A 12,369-nucleotide genomic window follows, 5' to 3' on the forward strand; every position below is an offset into this window, starting at 1 on the left:
GACACTTGGAAATGAGGCTTTGTAGCAAGACGTGTTTTTTTGAATATGAAATGTAGGGTGTTGGACAAATTCTCCCATCTTGTCAGCATCTTACCCATCATTTTGTTTGGTTGGCCCTGTACTCCTGGTCATAAATTTGCTATTCAAAAAGGCCAGGATTTTCTGGATACACAGGGGAGGTTTCCACATTAAAAAAAAAAAAATCTTCTTAGGTATTAAAAAATAATAAAAATTTAAGAAAGAGCATAGACCTTGGATTATAATCCTGATTCCACTTTTATTTACTGTACAATCTTGGGCAAGCTTTTCACCAGACTGAGCTTGGCTTCTTCATCTGCAGAGACATTAACAGCAGACATCTCAAGGGATTATCTAGCTGTGTCATCCCATATAAGAGTGATTAACCCCCTGTAGCTCTTTAATTTCAAAATTAATTACAGTGAAATAAAACACAAGAGTCAGTTTCTTGGTTACACTGACCACATTTTAAGTGCTCGATACCCACATGAGGCAGGTGGCTACTGGTCTGGACAGCACTGGTCTAGGGCTTCTGCTGGCCACCTGGGAGCTTGTAAGAAATGTAAAATCTCCAGCCCATCCCAGACCTGCCAAACTAGGATCCAGATTTGAACAAGACTCCCACTCCAGGGGCTTCTCATGCACCTGAGGTCTGAGAAGGGCCAGCTGTGAGGATGATGCAAGAGACCAGGAGGGAAGACACCCCACTAAGCAGAGGCAGCTCGGTAAAACAGCAGCAGTGGGACAGAGCGGTATCCACACCCTCTTTAAGTGGTGATCACAATCTCCAAACCAAACCAGACACAGAGCTTCTGATAAAGTCTGTGCCGAGTCCAGGTGCAGGAGGCAGGCGGGGGAAGATGTGGACAGAGAAATGGTGGGATCTTCCAGACATTTCAGAAGTTTGTGTGCACACGGGGACAGAATATTTCATTGCTGTGCTAGCCAAGATGTTCTGGCTGTTGACTATTCCTGTTTTGGAATGAAGTCCAGTGTGGAAATGACATTTAAAAAAAAAAAACCCACAGGCTTATTTCACATCCGAACACATCTCTCCACGTTGGTAGGAAAAAAAAAAAGAAGAAGAAGAAAAAGAAGAAGAAGAAAAAGCACACCAGCAAGAAAATCTTGCTTTCCCAGCTCTTGAAGGATCAAGCCAGTATTTCTCTACCAACCAACCATTTCCTCCAATGGTTCCACAGCCTCAAATAAGCACTAACAAGAGAAGATGCCCTACAGGGTGAAGAGGACGGTCATGGAGGGAAGCCCAGCAAAGGCTCTGAGCCCATGACATCCCTCCTCTACACAACCACCAACCTGGGGTCATCCACCATACAGACGGGGACCTGAGACCCAGGGCAGGTAAGTCACCTGCCCATGGTCTCACATCTGGGAGGCAGGTGAGCTCTGAGTTAAACCTAGATGGGTCTAACTTGGTCACAGGCTACCATTTCACCTTGTCTCCATCATGCCATGGTGTTTTCTTATGTATATGTCTCTTTAGTAGAAGTCTTGTTTGTTTTGCTACCCACTATACCCTCAGCACCTAGCACAGGGCTAGGACAAGACAGGTCCTCGATAAATATTTGCAGAGTGAGTGAATGATTGCAAACCAATGGCAAGGCAGAACTCCAGCTTCAGACCCTTGGTTAGCCTGCCCCTTTGAGCTAGAAGACCTGAACCACCCTTCACTTGACCAAACATTGCCCAAATGTCAAGTTCTCCCTCAAGTGCCACTTCTACATGAAGACACCTGACCTTCCTTACTTGGTTCCCATTACCCCTTCTATCCTCTGCTTCCCCCACTCACTCGCTCAAGCCCTCCATGGCAATCCAACTGGGTGCCTGTCCAGGGGTCCTCAAAGGTGTCACCAGCACCGCTGACTCAGAGCTGCTGCCTCTGCCCAGCATGTCCTCCCTAACTGGCTCCCCCCAATTCAGGTCTTTGCTCAAATGTGACTTCATCAGAAGGTCCTGTCTTGACCCCTTATCCTGATTGTCCAACACCGAAAGTTCTCTTTGTCCTTGCCCCGTCTTCTGTTTAAGCACTACTGTATCCCCAGTGCCCAGAATCATGCCCAGCACCGTAACAAGTGCCCAGCAAAACTACATTGAGTAAACAATCAAGTACAAACTGGAAACAATTATTATTAATAATCACGATGATGCCTACTTCAGGGCAGGCTTAAAACCAAATTAGAAGTGAGACACCAGGCAGCAAAGATATATAAGACAGCATCAAGCAGGTGGGGTGGGTGCGTTCCAGGGACCTTCGGGGAAGAATGGAGGTGTTGATTAATTTTAGACTGAGTTAAGTCAGATGCATATTAAAAATTTATGAGTAACCACTAAACAAATTGAAAAAGAATGTAAAATTTCCAAACCAGTAGAGGGGAAAAAAAGAAACTTCAATCAATCCAAAGGGGGGTGAGCACACAGTGAATGCCAGAAATGGACAGGTTTAATATTGGGAAACGTCAAATGAATATTCCTTGTTATTGTCCAAATACAAAAATCTTTACCAAGATAGTCTTGCATAGCAATGACAGGGGCACAATCTGGTCTTCAAGACACTCACAGCCAAATGAGATAGATACCCAACACGACACACGGGATAGATCAGCCAGAGGGACTTACACATTTCCTCCCCCCAAATGCAAAATCCATTTGTCAAATGCATCTCCCTTTTCACTTTGGCCCCCAGGAAGCTCAGACTCTGATTTCCAGTTCACAGGGTCCAGGTAGCCTGGGGCCTTCCATCTTAATTTCTTTTTCTTTTTTTAAATCTTGGCTTTTCATTTATCCTTTACATTCTACCATTTTATTATTCTTATTCTTTTTATAAAGCACCTCAAATGTTCCAGCATAAAATGGGATATAGATAAACAAGGAAAAAAATCCTCCAAAATAACAAAATAAAACAAAGGAAGAACTTTCAGAGAGCCCAGGCCTTTCAGAGATAGGCATCTGAACCTTGTGTAAACATAAATTTTGTTGTTTTTGTTTTTAAGTATTTTATTTATTTATTACAGACAGAGATCACAAGTAGGCAGAGAGAGGCAGGCAGAGAGAGAGGGGGAAGCAGGCTCCCCGCTAAGCAGAGAGCCCGATGCAGGGCTCGATCCCAGGACCCTGGGATCATGACCTGAGCCAAAGGCAGAGGCTTTAACCCACTGAGCCAACCAGATGCCCCTGTTGTTTTTGTTTTTAACTTAAGGCAGAAATTTTTAGGATGATAATCTTGCAAAACTTGTTTGAAACACTCACACAAAAATACACATGCCAGTGGGTCTCATTCATCTCCAAAATCATTCTGTTGTAAATAAATAATTAGTACTTGGCGCCTGGATGGCTCAGCTGGTTGAGCGTCATGGCTCAAGTCATGATCTCAGGGTCATGAGATAATATCAACCCAGAGTCTGCTTAAGATTCTCTCTTTCCCTCTCCCTCCTCCTCTGCCCCTCCCTTGCTCTCTTTCCCTCTCTCTAAAATAAATAAATAAATAAAATATGTTTTTTAAAAAAGGGTAATTAGCACTTAAACACACCTTTCAAGAGGCGTACACATTAATATGAAGCTCCCGTAATTACAGCTCGCCAAAGTCATTGGACCACAACTTAGAATCTAGACTTTTTTTCCATCTTTATTAGAAAGTAATTTTCTCTCCTTTAGCCCCTAAAACACACTTTGGTTGTGTGAAGAATTTGTTTATGAATGTAGAAATTTAATTTTTTAAGTGAACACCCAATCTCGGCAGTACCGTTCACCCATTTGTCACTTACACCTAGGTGAGCACCTGCTTATCTCGTTGGCCCCTGTGCTACCTGCAACCAAAATCCTTGAATGCCGACCAGCTCCTGAGCAGAAAGTTGCCAGTAATGACATGAGGACCGAAGTCCAAGAAAATTTTTGTATTAAATACTCCATCTCAAGTCTTTGCGAGAATTGCACGTTTCTGGAAAGGTCTGAATCAGGCCATGATGTCCAACTAAGGAGCCAATGAACCAGGATCCACTTTAGATCCTACTGGACATACTCAGTGAGGACCATGGCAAGATCTTAAAAAAATAAAAAACACCAAAAAGCAAAAAGAGTTGGCTGAACATTTTGATTGACGTGACCGCCTTATACGAATTTCTCTCCTCGTGGAGTGCCTACCTCACGCCAGGCCAGCGATCCCTGGCACCCTCCACACATACCTCCCAGCAGCAAATGCTGTTGCTATCACCTCCAAATTGCAGCCAAAGCCTGCCCCGAGCTCTGTGTCCACGGCCGCCCCCAGGGCCAGTCCCAGCTCCCTGCACCTGTGCAGCCTCTCCCAGTGCCCAGAGTCCTCCCTGCCTGCCACAGCCCAGCTCCACCCAGCAGCCAAAGGAGACTTTCGAAACACTGAGTCAGACTGTATCCCTCTCCTGCCTCAGCCCCAATGGCCTCCTCAACAATTTGGGGCGCCTGGGTGGCTCAGTGGGTTAAAGCCTCTGCCTTCAACTCAGGCCATGATCTTAGTGTCCTAAGATCAAGCCCCGCATCGGGCTCTCTGCTCAGCAGGGAGCCTGCTTCCCCCTCTCTCTCTGCCTGCCTCTCTGCCTACTTGTGATCTCTGTCAAATAAACAAATAAAATCTTAAAAAATAATAATAATAAAATCCACCTCCTCATTCCAGGAGCAGGCTGCTGGTCAGCAGGCCTGGGCCTCCGCACCCACTGGGCTCATTCTTGTGGCCCTTCTGGGGCCACCTTATGTCAGATAAACCCCTGCCCCAGTCACTATCACCTCCCCTGTTTGTTCACCTGATTTACTGATCTAATCACCAAAACGATCCTCTTTACTTCATCTTTATAACCTGCCCTGCATCTGTCCCCAGGCCCCTCGGGCAGGGACTGCACCTGTTGTAGTCATCCCTGAGCCTCCAACACCGAACCGGAGAACGTAGGGGGCTCCTAAGACATGTATGGACCGGGGTGAGTGTGGAGCCCTCCCCGTCCTCCCACGGTCACAGCCCAGCAAGAGAGGCAGACCCTCCCAGGGCCGAGAGGCCAGGAAGAATGGGGACCTGGGGCACCAGAAGGGCCTTAGGTAACACACGGTCCACACGTCACGCTTTCTGGCATTTGGACACTCAGTGGGGTGAAAGTGAGGTCTGCTGGCGGGTGAGGGGCCGAGCCAGAAGTGGGGCCCAGGAAACCTGATTTCGGTGCTCCGTGCCCTGCTCTAGCAAAGAGGCTGCGGTCCTGACCACGGATCAGGGTGAGGCCTGTCTCTGCAGAGCCTGAGCCGCTTACAGCCTTGGGGAAGTCAGCCACGTCCAGGAGCCCCCCCTGTGCCCCGACCCCGGGCTGCCTCACAGTGGGAAGACTCTGTGGCATGGAGAGCACACTGGTGATGCCTGGGGGAAACCAGCTACTGTCCTGTTCTCCACCAGTGGGGCCAGCCATGTGCTGTCTCTGCACCTGGTACTGAAAATGGGGGATGCCCCCCATGCCACTCCACGCCACGCCACGGCAACGGTCAGGAGGCATGTCACGTGGCAAGTACAGAGCATGAAGCAGTGTACGTGGGGGTGAGGTCACAGTCAAGTGTGGTGAGACAAGGAGGGAACCATGGGGGTCAGAAAGTTACATCAAAAGGAATAAGACAAAAGCAGGGCCTCGCACACGCTGCTGGGGACAGAGCAGAAGGTGACAGGGAAGGGAGGGTGGCCGTCCCACAGGAAGGGTGGACCGGAGAGCAGGGACAGCCAGAACTGAAGCTGCCACGGGAAGAGAAGTGGCTGAGGGAGTGGTCACCTCTGGCCACAGTGAAGACAGTCATTCCCCACAAATTCTAACAGTCCCTGTGCCTCCAGCTCCTGAGTTGGGGGGGCCAGCGCCCTGTCCCTTTCCAGGGTCCCGCACCGCCACCCCCCAAGCCCACTCCATTGGCTCCTGGACTGCATCACAGAGAGGCTGAAGGACTGTGGGCGGCCCTGTTTCTGCAGCCCTCGGGCCTCAGTGCAGTAGCAGATGCAGCAAGAACCAGACTCCACCTCGGATCGATTTCTCCATTTCACTTCCCCTCCTTCCCTCCCTCCCCAATTTAATTAAGGGTTTACTTGCAGAAGACCCAGCTCTATTTAACTAAATCCTTGGACCCCTTTTATATTGTCTTATACATCGCTTCATGCTAGGGCACCAGTAAAAAGTTAATTATAACTTCCAAATACTCCATTACCAGGCCCTCATCTTCCTCCCCTGCCTGATTCCAAGGAGGGTAAAGCGCCACTTAATTAAGTAGCGTGCCACGCGCTTCACAGCCTTGCCATGCGTTATTCAACAAACACCCTCCCACCGAGTACCCTCGGGGCCACGCAGGGCCCTGCGGTCAGCACAGGCCACCATCTCCACCCTCCAGGGGCTCACAGGATCCTACAGGAGGAAGGCGAGCCTGGCAGGGTGCCCATCGCCACTCAGCAAGTGACAGACACAGGTGGAGGGGACAAGCAGCAGCAGCAGAGTTGGAATAATGATGACAGCTGACGCCAGCCTCTGAGGGGAAGGAGAGGGCAGAGGAGCTGTGGGTGGGGGCTGATGGCAACGGGTCACAGGTTTGGGACAGAATGAGCCTGAAATCCCGGTGACCAGCCAGGAGGAGGTATCTTGGGAAGACTGAACAATACGTCAGCTGATCTCAAAGAGAAAGCTGACTGCAGAGAGAGGGGGAGGTGTCTGCGTGTCTGGGTTGGAGCAAGTGCTGGGGGCCCTTGATGGTCACCTGGAAAGACCAAGGTTGACCCCCCAGGGGGACCCCCCTTCAGCAGGCTGGAACAAAACAAGGAACACAGGGGATGGACGTGGACCAGTGCCGAGAGGACGGTGGTGTGGGAACCACGGAAGGCAAACCCGAGTTAGACGGGGCGACGTCTAGCCCCACCAAGAAGCAAGGAGAGGAGAGAAGAGGTGAGGACAAACCACCAGTGGCCTCCGGGCTGTCACTCTCAGGGCCCGTGCAGGGGTCTGAGGCCATGGGAGCTGGGGGGTGGGGGTACAGAGGCTGCAGGCCTCTCCTGGTGGGGGCTTAAGGAGGCCAGCCCGGCACCCACTGGTCACAGACAGCACACCTGGTGGCGCTCTGCAAATCAGCTCATACACTCACAGTTCTCGACGGCATGGCCGGCACTCAGAGCCCACAGCCTGGTGTCCTCGCCTGGGGTCAGATGTGCGTGGCGTCGACCCCTTGGGCCAGCCGGCGTCCTGGGAGGTGGGTGCTTCTGGGGCTCAGCCTCTCCTCCTGCCCTCAGCAGCCCCGGCCTCCAAGGGGGACCCCACACGCCCACCTGGAACACCCGGCCCCACCTTGCTTGGGTCTAGATCCCTGCTGGCCTCAGCTCCTGGCCTCATCGTGGAGACCCCAACTCAGCCTCCGACCCTGGGTCTTCTCAGACCCACCCCAAGTTCCATGTTGCAGCAGCCTCCCCTCCTCAGAGCCCCCTCTTGCTGCTGCCCCCCCACCACAGCAACTGGTTGTGTATGCGGGCTGGGTAGGCAGTGACCTGCTCACACTGCACCAGCACGCCACTCACTGCTGGCCATCCTGAGCCCACAGCCTCTGTCCCAGACCTCCCGGGGTCGAGTGCTGGCTGCTGCTGGGAATGAGGTCCAGCCCTGCCCTCCAGGGGCTGACGGCCTAGGTGGGGTACAGAGCATGAAGACACAGATAATTCCCAGCCATGAGCTGAGGGCCACCCCCACGGCCTGAATGGGGAGCCCTGAGTACACAGAGGGAAGGAGACCAGTGCAGCCCAACGGGGTGGGGCAGGACTCCGTGGGCTGGAGGGAGGAGTCCTGTTCCCCACTGGGAGGAGAGCATGAGCCAAGGCCCAGAGTGGAGAACAGGGACTGCAGTCAGCCAGGGTGGCTCAGGTTACATTGGGGTCATTAGCTGTGGAGGAGCAAGGAGCTTCTGGCACATTCTTTTCCATTTTCAGCAAGTTTTGTTGTCCCTTTTGCTCCCTATGGCTAAAAAGCTTGTCCCTAGCAATTTTTTAGCTGTCACTAGAACATTTATGAATCAACCTGGCATTTCTATTTCATGAATATATTTAGGATATTAACGACCAACGGGAAAGACGTTAACGGTGCTCTCAGGAGAACCGTCACTCCCCGAACCACGCCCCCTTCACCAAACTCAGACCCAGAAAGAACCCTGTAAAGGGGCAGAATGTGGTCACCACTCACGGCCAAGCCCAGAGCAACGCACCCGTCAGCAAATTAGAGTTGGCTCGAATTTAGCCACACACGCCTAGCCGGGTGCCTAATCTTAACTTATAAAGAAGGCCTTTACTAATTTCTTAAATCTCCTCTTGTCTGTCTGGAGGTGGCCCCTGGAATATGATTTTAAATGCTTTCCATGACGTCCCTGAACAGGGAAGAAGCCGGCTGTGAATCTCAAATCCGTAACCTTCTTATCCGAGGAGAAAAGCCTGGGTGAGAGGCGGGCGGGGCTCTGCTGGCCTTGGGAAGGGCTCCAGGTGACCTCCTGAGCGGCTGCAGGACACCAGGACTGGCCTGAGGCCAGTGCTGCCCTCACCCCCACCCTGGGACATACTCTGCACCACATACCAGAGAGGCCAAGATTTCTTTTAAAAAAGTAAGATTTGGGGACACCTGGGTAGCTCAGTTGGTTAAACATCTGCCTTTGGTTCAGGTCGTGATCCCAGGATTGAGCTCCCTGCTCGGTGGGAAGTCTGCTTCTCTCTCTGCCTGCTGCTCCCCCTCTCAAATAAATAAATTATATATTTTTTTAAAAATAAGATTTTACTGTTGCGTTTACATGATGCCACCAGAATAACACATGCTCCCTACAGAAAATTGAGGTGGAGGAGAGAGAAAACCATAAAGAAGAAAATCCCCCAAGATCCTCCCACTCAGACGTCGGTTCTGGAACATTCCAGAGACTCTACCCTCACGGGTCTCCTTGCTTCCACTCTAACTCCACAATCCAGGCCTTCAAACACTTTTTTTTAAAGATTACTCCAAGCCATGAGCTTCCCGCAAATCCCCACTGCACACAGAGTCAACCCCAAACCCCGGTCCCCGGCCCAGAGGCCTACGCAAACACGAGCCCACCTCCCCAGAGGCACCATGTCCCCATCACCAGAATATGAGCGTGCCCTGCTCCTCCCGCCCCACTGTCACCCCAGCGCCTGGGACACACGTGGCCGAGACGGACTCCTTCCAGTCTTTTTTCCAGGTGTGTGTGTGTGTGTCAACTGTGAATATAGCTGAGATCATACATCAAGATTTCTTGGAAATTCCACACCTTTTTGCACACAAACTGTTCTAGGCCTTCTCCCCGCTGCTCAGCCTCAGGACCTCATGATCAGATGTCCCCCGACATCCTGGGGGACCCAGCCATGACCCCTGACTCTACCCCAAGGCAAGGCCTGATCTGGCAAACGCCAGCTCCTGGAGGCAAGAGCATGATGTCCGCAGCTCTTCACAGTTTATAAAACTAAGTCAATTCCTCCAGCCCAACGGAGCCTGCAGACAGCCCACCCCCAAAGAGGGAGGCGGGGCAAGGAGAGTCGGACTTTAGAGTGGTCTCTAAAATGAGACCACTGAGGCTCAGAGCGGTCACATGGCTTCTGTAACTCGTGGGGCAGGAAGCAGACCCAGGACATTTGGTCCCAGATAGCAAAGTCCTCCTCTTTATATGGGATCAGAGATTTCACTCTAAGAAGATCAAGAGAGGAGATACGGTGAGGAAGAGCCCTGTTCCGGAGTCCAGCGGCCTGGCCTGGAACCCTAGCTCCACCCCTTCCTATCTGTGTGGCCTTGGGCGTGTCACTTTGCTTCTCAGAGCCTCAGTTTTTTCCTCTGCAAAATGGGGATGACGACAGCTCCCTCTTCATTCTGTTGTCGGGAGGATTCAATGATTTGATCGCACACACCAAGGGCATAGAGGAGGGCCCGGCACATATCACCACTCATGAAACACTAGCTATCTACGGATGCACCCGTGCCCGAAGGATGAAGCTACATGGGCCGATGAATGCGCCACCCACCTCTCAGCCATGACCGCCACCTCCCAGGGGACCTGAACTGTCAGCCCCTAGGGCATGAGTCTCCTACAACAAACAGGTTTCCCAAAAAGCCCGCTGCAAATGGACTCCTAGAAGCTGCTTCCATTTAAACATTCATTCATGTGCAAATTCCTTGCCACTCCGTCAAGTAGGAAAGGGCTCCTCGTTCTTGGGCCTAAAGCCCCCCGACCCCACCGCACCCCACTTGAATGGCATCAGCAAACACTTTGAGACAGCCAAGGGGAGAAACCTGGGGGAAAGGAACCTTCCTAAAAGTAAGATGCCCTCTGTAAGTTCACACCCCCCCGCCCAGCAACAACTCAGGCAAATAAGTCAAGGCAGCTCCACGTGCAAATTAGGAAGACCCCCAAATGCCCATGGTTGTTCTGACTTCTGTGAAGGGGCAGGTAGAACAACGTCGCTGAAATGCCCACCTCACCGTGCCGGCTCCCCGAGCCCCCAGTGATCCTGAGGCTCCAAGCCGTGGTCACCCAGCCCTCTCTTCCGGGACCCTCACCCCCAAAGTCCCAAAGCCCCTTACACGGGACACAGCACACAGCCACTCCTCTCCAGTGTCCGCCAGCACGTCTGGCCTCCCCTGTCCCCTCGGCCTGAAACAGCCCCCTTTCCCTGCACTAGCAGCACGTGGCCCACCTGGTTGGGTCATTTGTCCACTCCCCAGGGATGAGGCCTCACCGTGGGCCACAGCTCAAATGGAAACCGTCCCCACCCTGGAGAACCTCAGCGTGAGAACCTCGGGCTGGTGTCCTCTGCTGCACCATCAGGACACACACGGCACCGTCCCCAAGTTCACCCAGTTCCCAAAAGTCTCGTATGCCGGGACACACAGCTGTGTGTCTGCCCCTCGCATCGCCATTCCAGAGAGGCATTCGTTCATTCCCCCATTCATTCATTCATTCATTCGCGCAAGTGGACAGAAACAATAAAGTGACACATGGTGTCTGGCCTGCGGTGGGAGCCTGGCGTCTGCTTTGGACACACACCCTTGGCTCAGCCAAGAGCAGCCTCACAGCTGTGGAGACCCACAGCAAGGGGGACAAGAAGCCAGCGAGGACCCCCTTCCCGGGGGCGGCTAGGGCCAGCAGGCAGCACGGGGCCGGGTAGAAGCCAGCGGCCGGCCCACCCCGCGGGAGCTCTCTCCCACCCTGGCCTCCCCACGGTGCAGCCCAAACAGGGCATTTGGACAGAACTTCCCATTCCAAAAATCAATATTTAAAGTTCCAAGCCTGCCAAGTGGAGGGGAAGGCCTTGCTTGTAAATATTTGTCTCTACTGGTAGAGCCGGGCTTCTCGCTCCCTGCAGCCTTCCAGGGTCACTTCTGGCCCTCGGCTCTCGGAGCTCCCAGCCAACGGCCAATGGAGCAGAGGGAAAGCCCCAGGGGGTAGGACCCGCCAGCAGTCCAGGGAGCGGGACTGGGCTGTCTCTGCACCCACACCTCCAAGCTAGGCCGCCCAGGGGCTCTCCATCTGTCCCCCAGGCCATGGCAGAGACAACCTCCTCTGAGGTTTCTCCGGATTCCAGGCAAGCAGCTTTTCCCAGGGGCGCTCCATATTTATGTCTTTTTTGTTTGGGAAGAAAGCAAAAAGCTGAAGACAAATCCCTGAGGGTATGCTTATAAATCCACCCACCATCGCCCACCGCGGGGAAAGCGCTCCAGTGCCCTCCCCACAGCTGTGCCCCGGGGACAGCTGTCGCAAGGGCGGTGGGCGGTCCAGTCAGCTGAGTGCCATTCCCAGAGAGGCATTCATTCATTTCCCCATTCATTCATTCATTCATTCATGCACCGATTATTTACTAAACACCTACCTGTACCAGGCACCAGGGGCCAGACACGCCCGGGGTCATAAACAGACCCGGGCAAAATCCCTTCGGGAGGGCGTCTCCCAGGCCGAAAGTATCGCACACACAAGTCACAGCTGAGACAAGGGCTGGGGTAGGCGACGTGGAGGTGTGACAGAGAGTGGAAGGTCAAGAAGGGCTTCCCCAGGGAGCAGAGCAAGGCCACCTCCTGCCCAGCACCTACCAAGCCACTCGTTGAACTTCTTGACCTCGCTCGGGAGCCCCAGCTCCGTGAAGTCCCCAGCGTGGATGAGCACGTCGCCGTACGGCATCTGGATGGGGTCCGTTCTCGAGTGGGTGTCCGACACACAGACGAAGCGGGTGTAGCCAGGTGGCTTGGGGGCATCGTGAGGCACAGGGTCCACCCTGGGGGAAGAGAAGACACCACAGGTGGGGTGTATCCAGCCCAGCCGAAGCTGCTGTTCAAGGCC

General features: G+C 52.8%; 1 protein-coding gene across 2 annotated transcripts in view; it reads right to left on the reverse strand.

Annotated features, from left to right (window-relative positions):
• MPPED1 (metallophosphoesterase domain containing 1) overlaps window positions 1-12,369 on the reverse strand; it is a 74,908-nt gene that overhangs the window by 39,949 nt on the left and 22,590 nt on the right. For both annotated transcript variants that reach the window (XM_032882821.1, XM_032882822.1), the window contains exon 3: window positions 12,123-12,304. In XM_032882821.1, the coding sequence (XP_032738712.1) occupies window positions 12,123-12,304 (182 nt within the window). The remainder of the gene's footprint in view (window positions 1-12,122; window positions 12,305-12,369) is intronic.

The sequence above is a fragment of the Lontra canadensis genome, unplaced genomic scaffold, assembly GCF_010015895.1.
Source record: "Lontra canadensis isolate GAN:19392208 unplaced genomic scaffold, GSC_riverotter_1.0 scaffold84, whole genome shotgun sequence".
In the NCBI taxonomy this organism is placed as follows: Eukaryota; Metazoa; Chordata; class Mammalia; order Carnivora; family Mustelidae; genus Lontra; species Lontra canadensis.